Source organism: Chelonia mydas, chromosome 10 (genome assembly GCF_015237465.2).
Source record: "Chelonia mydas isolate rCheMyd1 chromosome 10, rCheMyd1.pri.v2, whole genome shotgun sequence".
NCBI lineage: Eukaryota > Metazoa > Chordata > Testudines > Cheloniidae > Chelonia > Chelonia mydas.
Genome location: NC_051250.2, coordinates 46,470,614 through 46,488,604, shown reverse-complemented (window position 1 = coordinate 46,488,604; position 17,991 = coordinate 46,470,614). Strand labels below are relative to the sequence as shown.

Below are 17,991 nucleotides of genomic sequence, written 5' to 3'. Positions count from 1 at the left end.
CCCCTCCGCTCTGCAGGGCCCCGCCCCCTTGCGGCTCCCCGCCGTCACGTGGCGGGGGCGGTTTGTCCGCCCGGCGACGCCGTAGCCGCTGCCCCGCCCCTTGCCCTCGGTCCAGGCGCGTGGTGGTGGCCTCTGAGCACGGCCGGCGAGAGGAAGCCTCGCGCCCCGGTTGTCCCGTCCCGCTCCCCAGCCCGCTCCGCTATGTTGGGAGCCGCCCTGCTCCTTCGCCGCTGCACCGCTGCCGGCCTCCGTGGCCTGGCCCGGGGGGCCCGACAGCCGCCCGGCGCCGCCGCCGGTGAGTGAATGAGCGAGCGAGCGAGCGGCGCCTTCTTCCCTCTTCTCCTCGCGGCGCTGGCCCCGGGCCGCTGGAGCCCGGCCGCACGGGTGCCCCCTGCCCGGTCCTGCCCCGGCCCCCTCAGCTCCGCGGTCCCGGGCCGCGGGGGAGCGCGGGGGCGCCCAGTTCCGGGAGCGCCCAGCGGCGGGGCCCGGGGCGGGGGGGCTGCGGCGGCCCGGCGGCGCCGTGTCCTTGTGGTGACCTGCGGTGTCACTCGAGGACTGGCTGCACCTGTGGCCTAGTGCGCGCCGCTCGGGCCCTGCCCCGCGGCTGTGGCAGCCCGGTCCCCCCCGCGGCTCGGCCCCCGCGCCGCCCCGTGGCATGAGTGGGGCGGGAGGCCCGGGCTAGGACACCGCCCTGCCAAGGTTATCGCTTAAAGGTCGAGCCTCCGGTGCTTGTGCCGGGGTCCCCCGCGTGCCCGAGCGGGAGCCGCGCCCGCCAAGGAGCGCTGGGGATGGCTGCATCCGTGGCCGCCACGGGAAGGTGACATTGAGCTGGCTGAAGGGGAGAGGGAGGTGAAGCCTGCACGGGCACCTGTGCTGGCCTCCCTGTAAGGGAGAGGAGGTAGTGTGGGCCTGATTCAGGCCCCCCAATCATCCCGATGGGGAGCGGGTCTCTCTTTCGGGAGGGGCAGCAAAGGGGGCCAGGTTAGCTGGGTCCAGCCCAGCCGGCCTATTTCGCAATGCCGCTACCTCTGTCTCTATTGCCAGTTTCGCTTCCTCTTTCATGCTTCAGAGTAGCAGCCGTGTTAGTCTGTATCCGCAAAAAGAACAGGAGGACTTGTGGCGCCTTAGAGACTAACAAATTTATTTGAGCATAAACTCAATCCCTTAGTCTCTAAGGTGGCACAAGTACGCCTTTTCTTTCATGCTTGTGTCTCTGTCCACTCCCCGTCTAGCATTTCTGCAGTGACTTTGATTTGAAGATAGTTGGTGCCACTTGCAGCCACTGTATGGGCCTTTCTATAACTAAGCTAACCTGTCTGTGGTATGCAAATCTTGATTTGTGTAAACCAGCCTAGTTTGTTCTCCCAGTTTTATGAAAAATATATATTTTGGTTAATCTCACGTGCCTTGCAACCAAAGGGAAAACAAATCTTGAGTACAAGAACAAGTGTTAAGGTTTACTAATCCTCAGATTAGTAGCCCAGTGACATGTCTGTACAGCAGTGGTTCTCAACCAGGGGTACACAGAGATCTTGCAGGGGGTACATCAACACGTCTAGATATTTGCCTAGTTTTACAACAGGCTACGTAAAATGCACTAGCAAAGTAGTTCCAAACTAAAATTTCATACAGTGAGTTGTTTATATGGCTGTATATACTATACATTGAAATGTAAAGTACAATATTTATATTTCAATTGATTTATAATATGGGAAGAATGAGAAAGTAAGCAATTTTTCAGTAATAGTATGCTGTGGCACTTTATTTTTATGTCTGATTTTGTAAGTAAATTGTTTAAGTCAGGTGAAACTTGGGGGTATACAGGACAAATCAGACTCCTGAAAGGGGTACAGTAATCTGGAAAGGTTGAGAACCACTGCTGTACAGGATACTGTGGGATCTGCTAAAGAGCATATTGTGCTCTTGTCTGAAATGATTAGGGCTATTGGTTGCAAAAATGTACCACTTGCAAACTCAAATCTGTGTCTACAGTAAACTTACAATCTATCCCAGGAATGACTCCTGATTTATCTTTGCTTTTTCAAAAAGAAAATGAAAGTGGACTGAGGAAGTTGATATTGCTGCATCCCTGTTTCTAGGAAACAACTTGAACACTTCAGAATATAAACAGCCAGGCTACCCTTAAATCATAAGTTTGAAAAGAATACTTATGTAAAATTTGTTGCTGTATCTTCCTCCTTTTCTTCCTGGTCTTCAATTCTGTATCTTGATGTGCACTCTGCTCATCAAGGTTAAGCTTTCTCTGATTGCTTTCAAACACCTATGTTTAAATCTCTGACCTAGGCCTGGTCTACACTAGAAAATTAGGTTGGCATAACTATGTAGGTCAGGGGTGTGAAAAATCCACACCCCTCCAAATGATTTGGTTAAAACAACCTAAGTCACTGTGTAGAAAGCACTAGGTCAATGACAGGTTTCAGAGTAGCAGCCGTGTTAGTCTGTATCCACAAAAAGAATGACATAATTCTTCCATCTATCTAGCTGCTGCCTCTTGAGGAGGTGATTACCTATGCAGACAGGAGAATCCCTCCCATTGGGGTAGGTAGTGTCTATGCAAGCATTGCTGAGACGCAGCTGTGCCACTGTAACATCTTGAGTACAAACAAGCCCCTTGTCTCCCTTCTCCTACACCTCTTCTGGTTCCTCGTCTTTGGTATTCCATCACTGGTAACCTTCTTACACCCTTTCCCAAAAGTCTGTGTGCTGCCCTCTCTGCTACCCTATATGCTTGAAAAGTCCTTTCATGTTTCCAAGTCTCCATCCTTACCTCATTCAAATCATTCCTAAGACCCACTTTTGCAGAATCACCTCCACAAAAATGTTTCATGCTTTTAAAAAAAATTATGCCCCCAAGATGCATTTGTCTAAACTGAGTAACTGTATAAGAATATCTATAAACTTGTATTTCCTTCCTCCCACTTCCTGGTGCGTGCTTCATTCCTGTATAATTTTGTCAAGTGCATCGCTAGATTGTAAGTTCTCTGGCACAGAGACCTGTCTCTTGTTTTTTGTGAAATGCCTAGCCAGCACACTTGAGTATGGTGTACAATGTCCTGTCTTGGATATTTGGGCTGTCTCCGTAATCATACAGTTTTGGGCCTCCTGAAGGTGGGAGATGTCCTGATTTTCTTCTTGTGACTGTGGATTCCTTTCAAGACTGCCTTTTTAGCCTTCAGAGCCTTGGATTTTGCCTCTGTCTTAGCAGGGACAGCCTCCTTCTTCGCCTGTCTTCTGTCTCTGGGCATGTCTTTACTCAAACTTAACTTTTTAAAAATCTCTTTAAATGGTCTTTTTAAAAAAAACACAAAACAAAAAACCTCCACTTCCTCTCCCCTTCCCCCAGCACTCTTCTGACCTTGTGTTTTTTCTACCAATCTATTTTACTTTTGCTTTTGTTGTGTCCCTGTCATCCTCTGGAGGCAGCTGAGTGCAAGTCTGGTTTGACCACCAAATAGAGATGGAGTATGTTGGATAATGAGGGGTAACAGTGAATTTGAGGTTGTCTCCTTCTAAATGTGGGTATGTTGACACATCTTCATCACAGTATTATTTTAGTATGTATATCACATTCCAGCTTGATCTAAATATTTTATAAATGTCTGTCAACATTTTGGAATATCTCCTATAAAAGGCAGGTGGTAAGTATTATCCACTTTTACCTATGATTAGACAAGGTGTTTGGAAGCTGTAACTTGCCCAAGGTCTTGAAGCAAGTCAGCAGTAGAGTTAGGAATTTATCCTGGAAGCTTTGAGTTCTAGCTCCTGGCTCTTAATATTTAAGTGCGCAGGTATCTATTTCTAAAAGGATGTTATTAACTTAGTTGGCCCGTAACATATATTTTGTAAACATACAGTTTTAAAAACTAAAACCAATGGACATATTTTTATGGCACTTCTTAAAAAAAACTTTGTTTAATCTTCAGTAATTGCAACTCAAAACACAGGCAGTAAGAATCTGAAAGTGACAATGACTTAATTGACTTCTATATAGGTTGTAATACTAGAGCAACTTCCAGTAATGCATTAAGCAATATGGCTGTTTGTTGTATTTGTTCTGTCATCTTTTCCCTTGGAGAAGTGTGTGCAGTAGACTGTCGTATGTTGGAATTTTTTATAATACATATGTTGCTATATATGTCAGAAAAAGCAAAGTCAAAGAAATGCGCCTTTTGCTTATAGTGGAAGGTGGTGAAGATTATGATGGTGTCCCTAGGCTCTGTTTGCCAGAAGCTGGGAATGGGCAACAGGGCATGGATCACTTGATAATTTCATGTTCTGTTTATTCCCTCTGGGGCACCTGGCATTGGCCACTGTCGGAAGACAGGATACTGAGCTAGATGGACCTTTGGTCTGACCCAGTATTGCCGCTCTTATGATGGTCCTTAGTTCCTCTGAGAGCTCATTCCACAGTCTTGGGTTGATGCCTGAGAAAACTCTCCAATACTTCCATTTTCCAACTTGAGATTTTGGGGGAGGGGAGAGGAAAAGCCAATTGTTTTTTTTAAAATTTACACTTTTAATCTTAAATTTAGTACGCCCACATATAAGGAACATTGTTTGAAATACGATTAAGTTGACAGCATCCTTTTAACATAAGTAGCCATCATTATAGAGGTATACTACATTTAAAGCATAAAAAATCAAGAATATGCCAAGTGAGGGTCTGATCTAGGTAAACCAGTGGCCTGATTATTGCAAAGTGGTTCAGAATACCCTTCATTTCTCTTTTCTTCCAGATCCCTGGAATACTTGGATACCTGGAAGGTGAAGGGTTGTCAGTAATTCCAGTCAAATTTAATGAGTTTCATTTGACTTCCAATTAGCTACAATGCAGCAGTATACCTGAGGGAGTTCATTGTCCATCCTAGTAGGAAGGCATTGTAATAATGTGGAGAGTTGTATCTTTTTAAGAGAACTCTATTTGATTTCTAAATCAGTAATTCGTAATCTCCATTTTGAATGATGCAATAATCTGTTACATTTTGGGGAGCATTGAATACCTTGTGAAAGCTTTGTTCAGATGATGTACTGAATCAATATCTGGCAAGAATCTGTTGCACTCAGGTCATTCTGTTAAACATAACTTTAGTCTGACTCAGCGTATATATGTATTGGAGAGAATGATGTTCAGGAGAACATTCTTTTGTATTTTGCAATTTTTTTGTAATTAGGATCCACTGTCTTAAGTCACGTGTTTTTTAGGAAAATTGTTTGCTTCATGCTTAATGATAAATTAAATTTCCTAGTGTCATTTCAAGCTAGGGGGAAAAAAGGCTAGTCAGCATGAATAAACCAAAGTCTAGCATAGTAGTCCTTAACACGCATTAAACATTTATGAAGTGCTGTAAATGCAGATAGCACTTTACAAAACATAGAATAAGACATGCCCCCTCCCCAGAGATCTGAATAAAACTTTGGTCAATATGAACAAAATAATGTGTTGCATCTAAGTTAGAAAGGAACAAGTCTTAACTTCTTTCCCCTTTCTCCTAGACTCTTGTCTTCAAGGTTGGCAATTAGTGCTATGCTCCTGAGTGTAATTACTCTTTCAACAGTGCCAATCATAGAGTGAAATTGATGGGTCTTAGTCATTATCTTCTGTGGGTGGAGCAGCTGAGGAAGCACTTACTCTTGAGAGTATTCAGAGCAGCAGCAGTGTTAGTCTGTATTCGCAAAAAGAAAAGGAGTACTTGTGGCACCTTAGAGACTAACCAATTTATTTGAGCATAGCTTTCGTGAGCTACAGCTCACTTCATCTGAATGCATTCAGATGAAGTGAGCTGTAGCTCACGAAAGCTATGCTCAAATAAATTGGTTAGTCTCTAAGGTGCCACAAGTACTCCTTTTCTTCTTGAGAGTATGGATCTAACTGAGGTTTTGCACAGCAGCTAGTCCCATAGCTGTTAGTTGCTGTTGGCAAAGGCTACTTGTTCTCCCTTGCTTAGTGTTCGGAAAGCCCCTTGTGATAAAGATCAGTATTAGAGGAAACTAGATTACAGCCATGTTAATTGAATTCATTTTAGAGTCCAGCCCACTTTTATTTTATTACATTTAAAGAAATGTTTTTACGAAACTGTCAGATACTCAAGTTTCAATGTAGACTTAGTGCTGGATGATAACCCCAAAGACTGAAGTTCTGTGCTGACTCACTGCATAGCTGTAGTAGCGATAATGTAAGTTTCCCCTGCAAGGCTTCACTATTCTATTCTCCAGGTAAGAGTAGTTCTGCCTCGAGGATGCCCTTGGAGACAGCAAAGGTGTGTTTTTGGGGATTGGATATTTGTACACAAAGGCACTTTACACAAGCCACTGAACAGCCATTAATTGAAAGTTAGCTTTCATCCACTATTGAACCTGGTTACCCAGACTTGTGTGTATCGTGCTACTCCTTCCCCTGAGTCATCCAATAGTTCTGTGCTCTCAGTGTTTCTTACTGTTAGAAATAGGATTTAGAAACTAGGAAACATTTCCCCCCCTTAGATTACAAAACCAACTATTTAACAACTGTAGAGCTTACATGGGGAAATCATTCCAGAATAAAGTAGGGTGTAAACATGAAGCACAATAGCTATTCTGCAATAACTCCCTGGGTGGATGCTCTTATTCTGAAGTAAGTGCCTACATAGGGAGCTAGTGTGGAATAGCTATACTGGTCAATTTCCACATGTAGACAAGCCCTTAGGAGGCAGGAACAGTTGAATTCACTTTCTCCTCTCCCACCATTTCATTTGGAGCAAAAATTGACATAGTGTTAGCTTGCAAATATCCTTGTGAAGTCATCATAAATGATGACAGTGTTGCCAACTAGATACTGTAAATAGAGCTTCCTTAACTCTGACTTTCATTTTTGACTGGTTTGCTCTGCAGCAAAGGAGCAAAAGTACTGCAGTGGTCTGTCTTTTTCTATTTGGGGACCTGGAAGCCTTTTTTAAAATGAGTTGTTCAACAGATTCTAACAATTTCAAGGTGATCACTTTTATTAAGCATAAACTAGTGCTTTTTTGAGAGCTGGTATAACTACATTTTTGAATCCAGTTTGTAAACATTTTGTAGATTTGCTCTTTCAAAGGAAGAGCAAACACTTGCTTGAAAGGCCTTTACTTGGACCATCTTACCATAGAGCACATCACTGGGACTTTAAATGTACTGAATTAGTGACTCAAATCTATTATGTACTTGCTGCATCCTGACTAAGGTTATGTCTACACAGTGAAGAAAAACGCACGGCTGGCCCATGCCAGTTGACTCAGGCTGCGGGGCTGTTCCATTATTGTGTAGGCTGGAGCTCGAGCTCTGGGATCCTCCCACCCAGCATAGTCTTAGAGCCCAAGCCCGGAAGTCTACACAGCCCTGCGAGCTCAAGTCAGCTTGCATGGGCCAGCTGTGGGTGTCTAGTTGCTGTGTAGACATAATGACTTCATAGCTGCAGTCTCTTGGCCTAAGTTTTTGAATTAAATTTCCTCTGTTTTCACTTCAACCCTTTCCCATTCCTTCGTCACACAGCTGTGTTGCCTGCTCGTTGCTACTCTCATGGGACACAAGAGTCAGATGAAGAATTTGATGCTCGCTGGGTGACATACTTCAACAAACCAGATATTGATGCCTGGGAGCTGAGGAAAGGTATGTTAAAAGGGCAGGAAGGAATGTCTGATATTGAAATGCTCGTGGCTATGGTAATATGGGGAAACCTAAACTGCTTTGAAATATTATGACCACTGAACGTTACTACTATGTCAGAAAGTAAAAGCTTATGCTATAGCAGGGCAGATGTGCTGTGCTGTTGGGGGGAGCTCAGAAATTCTCCTAAAATTCACTTCCATAATACTGAACTGTACAGTCTGTGTATGTTTTCTAAACTACCTTGAATGACACAAACTACTACACTTACTGTAATATTAGACATTTGTGAAGGAGTTAAAAGAACCCAGGAAACTCCAACATAGTCGTCTTAACTTCCTCAGTGCTAACCAAGGGCATAGGTGATGCGGTCTTGCCTTTTCTAGGTGGTAGACACCTGAGATTAGGGAGTGGGGTTACTTGTGTAGTCCAAGTGCAATCAGTGTGACTTGCTGCTTCATTGTGATTGCTTTGTATCAGCACTCTTAAGATGGTCAGTGATGTAGTACAGTGGCTTTCAAACTTTTTTTCTGGTTAACCAGTTGAAGAAAATTGTTGATGCCTGCGACCCAATGGGGCTGGGGATGAGGGGTTTAGGGTGTGGGAGGGGCTCAGGGCTGGGGTGCGGGGGTGAGGGCTATGGGGTGGCGCCGAGAATGAGGGGGTCGGGGATCTGGGCTGGGGGTTTGGGGTACAGGAAGGGGTTGGGGCATGGACTTACCTCTGGCAGCTCCCAGTGCAGGAGCTGGTTAGGGCTCTAGGCTGGGGGTGCAGGCTCTGGGCTGGGGCCAGGGATGAGGGGCTTGGGGTGCAGGAAGGGGTTGGGGCACAGACTTACCTCTGGCAGTTCTTGGTCAGCGGCGCAGCTAGGGTGCAGAGGCAGGCTTCCCATCTGTCCTGGCATCGTGGACCACGCTGTGCCCCAGACGCAGCCAGCAGCAGGTCTGGCTCCTAGGCAGATGCGCACAAGCGACTCTATGCGGCTCTCACCCGCAGGCATCGCCCCCCAGCTCCCAGCCAATAGGAGTGCAGAGTTGGTGCTCAAAACGGGGGCAGCACGCAAAGCCCCGTGGCCCCCTTGCCTAGAAGCCGGACCCTCTGCTGGCTTCTTCTGGAGCGCAGTGTGGTGTCAGAACAGGTAGCCACTTTCCTGCCTTAGCTGGGCAGCCCCACTGATGGGACTTTTAACGTCCCACTCGGCTCACCAGAGCTGCTGGGGTCCCTGGGTGCTGAGCAAGGCGACCCAGTGTCTTACATGCCATGACCTAGTACTGGGTACCCAAACTTTGAAGAACACTGATGTAGTAGACCTGGAGTTCACTTCTTATAGCTAAGGCTACATTTTAGTCACGGATATTTTTAGTAAAAGTCATGGGCCGTAAACAAAAAGTCACGGGCACGTGACCTGTCCGTGACTTTTACTAAAAATGCCTGCCCTGACTAAAACTTGGGCGGGGGGCCCACGGGTGCTCTGAGGGGGCAGGGGGCTGGCAGAGCCTTCCTTCCGGCTCCGTGTCCCTGCAGCTCCTAGGCGGCAGAGGCAGGGGTCAGGGCAGGGGCTCCGCTGCTCCCACCACAAGCACCGGTTGCTGCAGCTCCCATTGTCCAGGAACCACAGCCAATGGGAGTTGCGGGGGCCATGCTGGTGGGAGCCGGGGAGTCTCCCCCAACCTCTTGCCTCTAGCCCTGAGCCCTCTCCCACACACCCAAACTACTGCTGCTGGCCCAGGGGCTGAGCCAGCACCAGCTGCTGCAGAAGTCACGGAAGTCACGGATTCTATGACCTCTGTGACAGACTCGTAGCCTTACTTATAGCATGTACAAAGTGAGTCTAATAAACATTATGCTAGTGCAGAAAGACTTTACTTTCTTGCATCTTCATGGCAAACTCTTGAGATGAGGGAGGAGGATTACTGTGTAGCCCAAGTGAAATATCTGCTTAGATTTCAACACATTAACTACAGTCTTACACTGGGATTTTAAAGAATCTGATTAAATTTGAGATTTTTTTTTCAGTAGCTGATAATTAAGTCACTTGAGTAAAAATTGATTTTTTGGGAAAAGTAACTGAGTTCAGCTGTTGCTTAACGAATGTGAATAACTACACAAATGGAATAACCTTTGGAGGTTGACTATATAGCTTAAGAGTGGCCATTACTTACTGGAAACCTATATAATAACTCTTCTAGTTGGCCTGAGCCTTTGGTCTGAGCCCTGAAGTTTTTTTTATAATGTCAACTGTTGTGGAACCTAAAACTAAGGCTTTTAAACTTGTGCTTCTAAACCTGCAGAGAGTTGAATGCAAGAGCGAAAGATAAGGAATCGCGCTCTTTGTTTAGAAGTTTAAAAAGGAAAGAGGTGGAACAGAGACATGGACAAAAATTTTTTCCTTCAGTGCATTTGTATGAGTGTAATTGAGTGTGCTTGGTTAAATGTGATGGTTCTGTAACTGACAGCGGAATGGCATGTCAAGGTATGTAGTCTGACTTTTTAGGAGCATGGATGAAACTGGGGCTCAGTGGCTTAATGAAACCTAGCTTTTCTGTTAAAGCTTTTGTAGATAATGAGATCACATGACTAGCATCAAACTACAATGGCAAGGAGACCCCCCGGGCTGAACTTTGAAAAACTCTCTCGCAACAGGTTCTAACCCTCCTTTTACCACTTAGATAATGAGGGTTTCTCAGGCTGTCTGTCTTATCTTCTCATTCTGACAGGCATGAACACTCTGGTGGGCTACGATCTGGTGCCAGAACCAAAAATCATCGATGCTGCTTTGAGAGCATGCAGACGGTTAAATGACTTTGCTACTGCGGTCCGCATCCTAGAAGTTGTAAAGGTCAGTATAGTGGTGACTTGGGGTATGCTGGAAATGCTGCTGCTTGTGCCTTCATGCTGCTGAAAGGGTTTTAAAATGGAGATGAGTCTCCTAGCTTCTCATGTTGCATTTTCACCCACTTAAGCAGGGGAAACCCCCAGTTTTCTGATGGTACTGGAACTAGTAATTTGACTAAGGTCGCATGGTCAAAATCAGTTTTAAATTGTTGCTGTTTAAGTACCAACAGAAAATCCCTCCTGTACAGGATCACAAGTGTAAATGCACTGGATACTGCTGTACTTCTTCCTTCCCCTCTCTTGACCCTCCTCTTTAGAGGAGAACAGAATAAAGAGGTGAGCCTTTGCAACCCACACTGGAAAGTATGAGAAAAGGAACATGTCCCCTCTTCTTCACCAGGCAAACTTGTAGGAGAATTGTGTGCTAATGGGGCCTGACTTTCAGAAGTGTTTATACTGGACATATCTTGTAAGGGAGACCAAATTGAGACCTTGCCTATCACCAAATCATCCGAGACATACACATGAATATAAAGAGCACGGCTGTGAAAGTCAAACAGCTCTGTACAACTGTAGCATTTTTTCAGGGAATTTAACAAAGATGACCACCTGCTAAACTTATCATCTCTCTTTTTTCTGTGCCATGTCTTTTTTGCTCTCCTCCTCTTCCCTCTATGCCAGGATGACTGGCCACTGAGATGATTCTTTAAAATATTTCCTTTGGGGAAATGTAAGGGATCAGATTGGTTTATAACCCCCCTCCCAAACTACTTCTCCCCTAAAACCCTGTTTGAAAGACTTTTGTGGAGGTGACTTCTCGTTAACCCCTGAACAGACATGAAACTAAAATTTTATGTTTTATAAACTGACCCTTTCTTTGGACTTGTTTAGATATTAGTGTATCTCTTACTCTTTTTTTGCCAAAACGATCAACAGGCATCCCTCAAACTGGTCTGTAGAGCATGTAGAGGTGTGTGGAGAGCCAGCTGTTCACCTAGTGCTGTTTTTCCTTGTTTTCAGTTTGTATATTTCATTACAGATAGAGTGGGAGGGGGTTTGCTGAAGCACTGGGCTTTGGCCTAACTCTGCTTCCATTGAAGTTAGTGGAAGTTCTGTGCTGCTCAAAATCCCAGCCCACCCATTTATTTTCCATGTAAGCAACTGCTGTGGTTTGTTAGGCAATGAGGTAGCCTACATGATAGTGAATGGGGGAGGGTAGTCCACATAACTGTGGTTGGATTGGAAGAAGTCCACATTATGAACACTCGAAAAACTCTACAGTAAATGAATGAATTTAGCTACTACACTCCAGCCAGATAAGTACAGGCTGTGGTTAGCAGATTTCAGTGTAGATATTCTGTGGAAGGCTCAGCTGATTTACTGTTCTTAAGCAGTGGTACAATGTTACCTTTCCATCTAATTGGGGACCAACTATTTTATCATTAGCAATAAGTGGATCAAACTGTAGATCCTGTTGTGAGTACGTGATTCTCAGACACAGACAGACATAGTCTGGCATACAGTGCAACATTGATTTTTTTTTTGGCCATCTCTTTGCTGTTGAATTAATTTTTCTCCTCTTCTGATTAGGACAAGGCAGGCCCTCACAAGGAAATCTATCCTTATGTTATCCAGGAACTTAGACCAACTTTGAATGAATTGGGAATCTCCACTCCAGAGGAACTGGGCCTAGACAAAGCATAAACATAATTGGTAAGGGGGACTAAGCAGCCTAAAACTCCTTTTAAGGGTATATAGTAGTCTTCCTTGGATATAAGGAACTCCTAAAGAGAAGGGAGGTGGAATGCATGTTTCATGGGTAAGACTTTTGGGGCTTGCATTACCTGGCAATGTGAAACAATTCAGTAGTGTCTACAGTAAGGCTATGCTCAGTGAAGAGTTCAAAGTTCTCTTTGTAGTTATATATACAGAATGAGGGTGTCTTGAGTCCAATTCCTAATTGTAATGTGTTCTGTGAAAAGAAACCAAAGGGGCTGTGGGTGAGAGACTGGTGTTGCAGACTAATCTGAGCATGGTTTAGTAAGTGGAGAGAGGCTTTTGGAACAGAAATCATTGTAACGTTCAGTTACTGAAATATTTGCCCCAGAGTCTCTAATGCATCCTAAAAATGAAAGGAGGTTAAAATTGAGACAGATGTCTTTTTTAAAGCCAAGGAGCCTAGACTCCATTCCTAAATGGAAAACTTTAGATGGTGCCTCTAATAAAAGTAAGAGGGCCTATCAAATGCATTTGTCCAAATACAGCAAGAAGACAGAAGATATATGGAGAGAAACATTTTCACGTGGTGACAGTTTTGATCACCTAGCTGTAGTACTGCTAAAAACTAACAATGTGTTTCTGCTGCTTGAGGGGGGTCAGGGGAAGAGGCAATATTCAGTGTTCTAGATGTTTGCTTGATTGTCACAATTACTAGCCTTTAAAGAATCCTCATTTATTTTCAGTGTTGCAGCTTTGAGTCTGTTGCCTTGATTATAAGCTGTTACCATACTTGCTCAGAAGTATATCTGACTTTTGCTATCCCAGCAGTCTTTGCAAGAAGCTCTTTCCTTCCATATGGAAGGATCATCCCATATGAAACTACGCTAATCTTTACTTTAATGTCTCAGTTTATCCAACCCTTTTAAACAGAAGATAGAACAGGACACTAGTGGTTCCCTATGTTGGGAAGTGGTCGCATTGCTGGCAACATCTATCCACAATAGTGAAGCTGCTAATGTAGAAGGGATAAATCTTCTGCACCTTTCACAAAGTGTGATCTGGCTCCACACAGTGCTGAAGGGGACAGTGCTATTTTCAGCTGTTTAAAAAGCACAGCACTGGCACAGGGGACCCCTTGCTTACAACATAGGCGACAGGTCAGTTTCATAGTGTAGCTAGGGTTAGGTGCTCTGTGGGCAAAACTCCTGTTGGCTTCAGTAGTTTCAAGTGCAGTGCTTGCAGGATCAGGTCCTACTTATTAAGGCTTGAAATCCTTGGTGGGAGGTAGGGCAGGGGAAGGTATTTTCAGTGCTGTAAAGATGATGGATCTGTTTTTAGGGTTAAACTTCAAAGCTGGTATCTTCCTCAAATTCAAATATGACATGAATGGGAATCTAAATCCTGTTTTAAAGTAGTAAGTTGACCATTGTCTAACATTAGCTAATGCTTATGTTGCTGCATCACTGGCTGACAGCTTAGTACCAAAAGGCCCCCAGCTGGCCAGTGGGTATCTATCACAATAGCAAGTAAGCTGTAGGCACTGAATGTAAATGTTGATTTATGTAGACCAGAGTGAAGCATAACAGGACTTTCAGTGATGATGCAACTGATGCACGTCAATTTGTTTATTAGAAATGGACTTCACTCTCGGAAAATAGTGGGTTATACAGAAGAGTTCTTAAGATTAGATATATGTAACCTTAAAGCAGCTCAGACTTTGCATTTTCACCCATTTTAACAACTTCAACAAATTGGCTTGTTTAAAGGGGTAAAAACTGAGTTTCTAACTTTTTTTTTTTAATGCCCTGGGTGGAGTGGTAATGCTGGGTCACTGGTGCTGGTACTGCTCTTCTGAAGAATTTGACTGTTAAACCTGGCAATGTGTTGATTGAGTGACGGGAAGAACACGATATGGTCTGAAACTACCTGAGACCACCTAAAATGGTGTGGAAGTACTGGCTTGCTTAAAGTAATTTTTTTAAACTAATCCCTTATCTGTTCTCTTCCAGATGGGCTGCACGTGCATTTTATTAATGCTCCCTGATTGTACACAGTCGCCTGGAGGCACAAATGTTAAATATTACCTTATTTGAAATAACTTCCTTCTTTATTGAGTCCCAGTGTATGTAATGTGAAGTTGGACCTAATAAAGGAGAAATGGGTTTGAACTGAGCTTGGTCCTTGTTACCTCTGTGGTGATAATGGAGAGAAAAAACAAAAAATGAAATTTCCCAAGAGCGAAGTAAGTAGCAAAAATACATTTTGGATAGAGCCAACTTGCTATTAACTGTATAACCCACTCTGAATTCATCCAGCAACAATGCTGGTTTCCAAGGCCAGCTGCAGAGTTCCTAGATGGGATGTTATATTCACAACGTGTGAAGTTTACTAGAATTCTAAGGATAAAAGTACTGTGTCAGTTGGCTTCTTTGAACTACCTAGCAATGTAGATTAATGCAATGAGGCACGGGAGGCTTTTGCTTGGTTTCGCTGTACCCCATAATGTAATTTAAGCAATCAGTTGTGTGCTTGCTTGACCACTGGCTGACCCAAGTCTGTTGTGTGTGACTTATGCTTACACACTAATGCTTGAACTTCAGTAAATCAGGGCCTCTTTTCTCCCATAGAGGACATACATGGCATTAAATGTTTTTAAGGACATCCGTTTTAACCTGCTGAGTTTTATTTTTTAACATAAAATGCTAATTGTAAGCTCTTCAGGGCAGGAATCCTATCTTTGCGTTTGCTAGGTGTTCTACAAAGTAGAGGTCCCGATCCTGACCAGGACTTTGCGGTGATATGGCAATACAGATAGTGCCACTTATCTGTTTTTCCTCTCTTTAGGAATCTTTATTTCCCTCTCCTCCCCACCTCCCAAAAAACAATCAATATAAAACTGTTCCCTGATGACCTCACCTGCTGCTCTGCCAGGCATGGAATCTTCCAGAGGGCCTGAGGCAATGACGTGTGCATCATGAATCTGACTTGGAGTACAGTCCAAACACCAAAAGGTGCCTAATATGAAAAAGGAGTGTGCAAACATTCTAGAACTGTTCACTGGGGAGATTGCGACATCTGCCTCTGTATAATATGATCAATACCTCAATCATACTCTCTTTGCCACTGCACAGGGATGTTAGCCCTGTCCACATGAAGGAGTGAGTAACTAGCCAACAGCTGCTCACAGGCAATCCTAGCCAGATTAGAGTTGGGCAGCAAAAACAGACTGATAAGGGAAGCTAAACAGCAAGAATATTTAATACCACACCTTATATTTATTGCTGGGTTCTTGGAATGAACCACGCCAGTTCAAACAGTTTTCTTTTCAAACAGTGCTGAGATAACACTGACTTCAGGAGTGTAGGAGAGAAGAGCAGTTGTTACAGCTGAGTAGCTACTTCCTCTGTATTCTCTGTAAATCTATAGCAAAACTGAAAAAGTAACCTGAAGATATTAACAGAAGGAATTTATCCTTTCATAAATCATCTTTTGACACCAGGCTTTTACAGTTAAAAAAGACAATGAACAAGACTAGCCTAATCAAAGTGTAGGCTTGTTCAAAGCATTTCACATACGCTTGGTAACTACTTGACCAAATCAGTGTAGTCTTTGCCAGAAGACGTGTCCCGAGGGAAATCTTCATGAGGGAACGAACCAAACTTATTAAAATACTACGGATTTGATCAGATGAGTTTATTCTGGACTCTTTCTGCTGACCCTCTCACTATAGAAAAATGGTGTAGTAGTCACTGTCTGTCTTGGTCACTATTTAAAAATAAGACTCGGGGTCACTGTCCACTTTTCACCTCGAAATCCATCCTCTGCTGAATTGCTGTCTGTCAAGAGAGCAGCAGAAGCTTCCTGAAGAGCGCAAACAGCAATAGTAGCGGTCTAAAGATGTATAGCAGTAGGTAAGGTGCACCCAGGTGTTGTACCACCTGCCCCCATGCTCAGTACTCTTGGATGTGTAGATGGAGAAATAGCCCCTTCTTCCAAACTCAAACATAAAGGGAGACCTCTGCACCACTCTAGCACTTTAGTGAAGACAAGCCCTTAGACCTTTGCAAAGAAGTTTAGTTTATCAAACCAAGCCCATGCTGGTCAATAGTGAAGTGCTAATTAATCAATGCTAGTTCCCCAATCTGCTCAGATTTTTCTGACAAATCACCTAGTTTTCTCAGCTCAGGTGCCTTGCTTTTAATTCTATCCAATTCTTTGTACACTGTTTGGAGTGTAAGGCCTTTAGGTAAGGGACCTTAGGGGTGATTTTCATGGACAACTGACAATTAAATGCTTAACTGTCATTTGTGCCTTTGAAAGTCTGCCCCCTTGTTTCCAAAGGCTCTGTATGAATAAGCCTTGCCCAATGAATTCAGCGCTCAGTGTATTTGGAGAGTGGGGGTGGCTGCTTTCTGTGAATGGCAAACCTAACCCCCCATTAAGGCTCTTAACTGTAAAAGGAACAGGACTGATAAAGGAAGACAATGAAAATTAATCCTCCCTTTGACATTCCTGGGGTCTCAAGTTTCTTACTAGTAGCTATTTGTATTCTCATTACTGACCTCCAACTCCACCTTTTTGGAATTATTAGTATGGGGGGGAAATAAGCTTAATACACAAGTTTCCACTGCTAGAAGCAACTCAGATGTTATGATGAAAAATCGTTTTTGATAATTTCAGGGGGTTCTCTAATGAGTTTGTTCACAAAACTTACACTATTGGCTGTAGCCTCATCTAGGAAGAGTCTAAAACTATCATGCTGTCCGAAACCCCATACTCATCCTGTCTGTCTCTAGATGATATTGCGTCTCATTTCTTGTGAACATTAAATTCAGATGTCTTTTTTTCTTAAAGCACCAAACCACACATCTCTGGTTATTTATTCTTTAGGACTCTCAGAACAGAAATGTGAACAGCTTTACTGCTAACAGCTTTACTGGTTATAAGCTAGCTTTACTAAGATTGAGTTCCTGGGTTGGCAGAGTTCATGTGGCTGGCCGGTTGAGGTCCCATTGAAGGGCTAGTTCTATCTGAGTCAATTGCATCAAAAGCATTTCAAAACCAACAATCCTTCAGAGTGGGAATACTACCTTATTAATGATAAGACAATCTCATTGGGTTAAGAAAAAGCTTAGCTCTCTCAAATTGCACTGGTCCAAGCAAATGACCTCCACTGTCTTCTATGCCAGTAACCAATCATGATTACTTACCTATACTTTTTACTATATCTATGAAGTCCTAAAGAGAAAAGTCACATTACATATGCTCTTGCAACTGGCTGGGAGGAAAGCTGGAGATTTTTCTTCTCTCTGTAAAAAATACTATGAACTGTAGAAGGCTTGTAATGGGACTGGCTTGAAGTAACATACCTGAAATGCAAGTCATTGATTTCAATCATATTCTGGTTTTGAGAGAATAATGAAAAGCTCTGTATTGTTGGGAAATGTGAACATACCAGTAACCAATCAGCCAGAGTACCCGTCATGATACTCCAGGAAATATTTCATCAGACTTCACCTGTGACCCTTTCAGCTCTGGTTCAGGGTAGTCTATTTTCCAGTGAGACATCAGATAGGAAGGTTTCAGTGCCACATTAAGTCATTGGAGAACTTGTGTGGTTGGATCCTACAAGTGCATGGAAAGAGATACTCTTTTTAGTCCCCTCCCCAAAAGAGACACCCCAGGGACAAGTTGGGGAGTTCATTTGGACCACCTGCAAATTCAAGGAAATTGTTCGCTGGATGACATGGGGTTACACATGAACATCCTCGAGCTCAGAGCCATCAGACCGTCCTCTAT

The 17,991-nt window shown here is 43.8% G+C and overlaps 1 protein-coding gene across 1 annotated transcript; it reads left to right on the top strand.

Moving 5' to 3' along the window:
- The first annotated feature begins 6 nt into the window (after positions 1-6).
- LOC102938118 (cytochrome c oxidase subunit 5A, mitochondrial) lies at positions 7-14,364 on the top strand. Its single transcript, XM_037911231.2, has 5 exons — positions 7-295; positions 7,525-7,641; positions 10,356-10,477; positions 12,064-12,186; positions 14,202-14,364. The coding sequence occupies exons 1-4, from the start codon at positions 202-204 to the stop codon at positions 12,175-12,177; spliced, it is 447 nt and encodes a 148-aa protein (XP_037767159.1). The 5' UTR covers positions 7-201; the 3' UTR covers positions 12,178-12,186; positions 14,202-14,364.
- Positions 14,365-17,991: the final 3,627 nt, after the last annotated feature.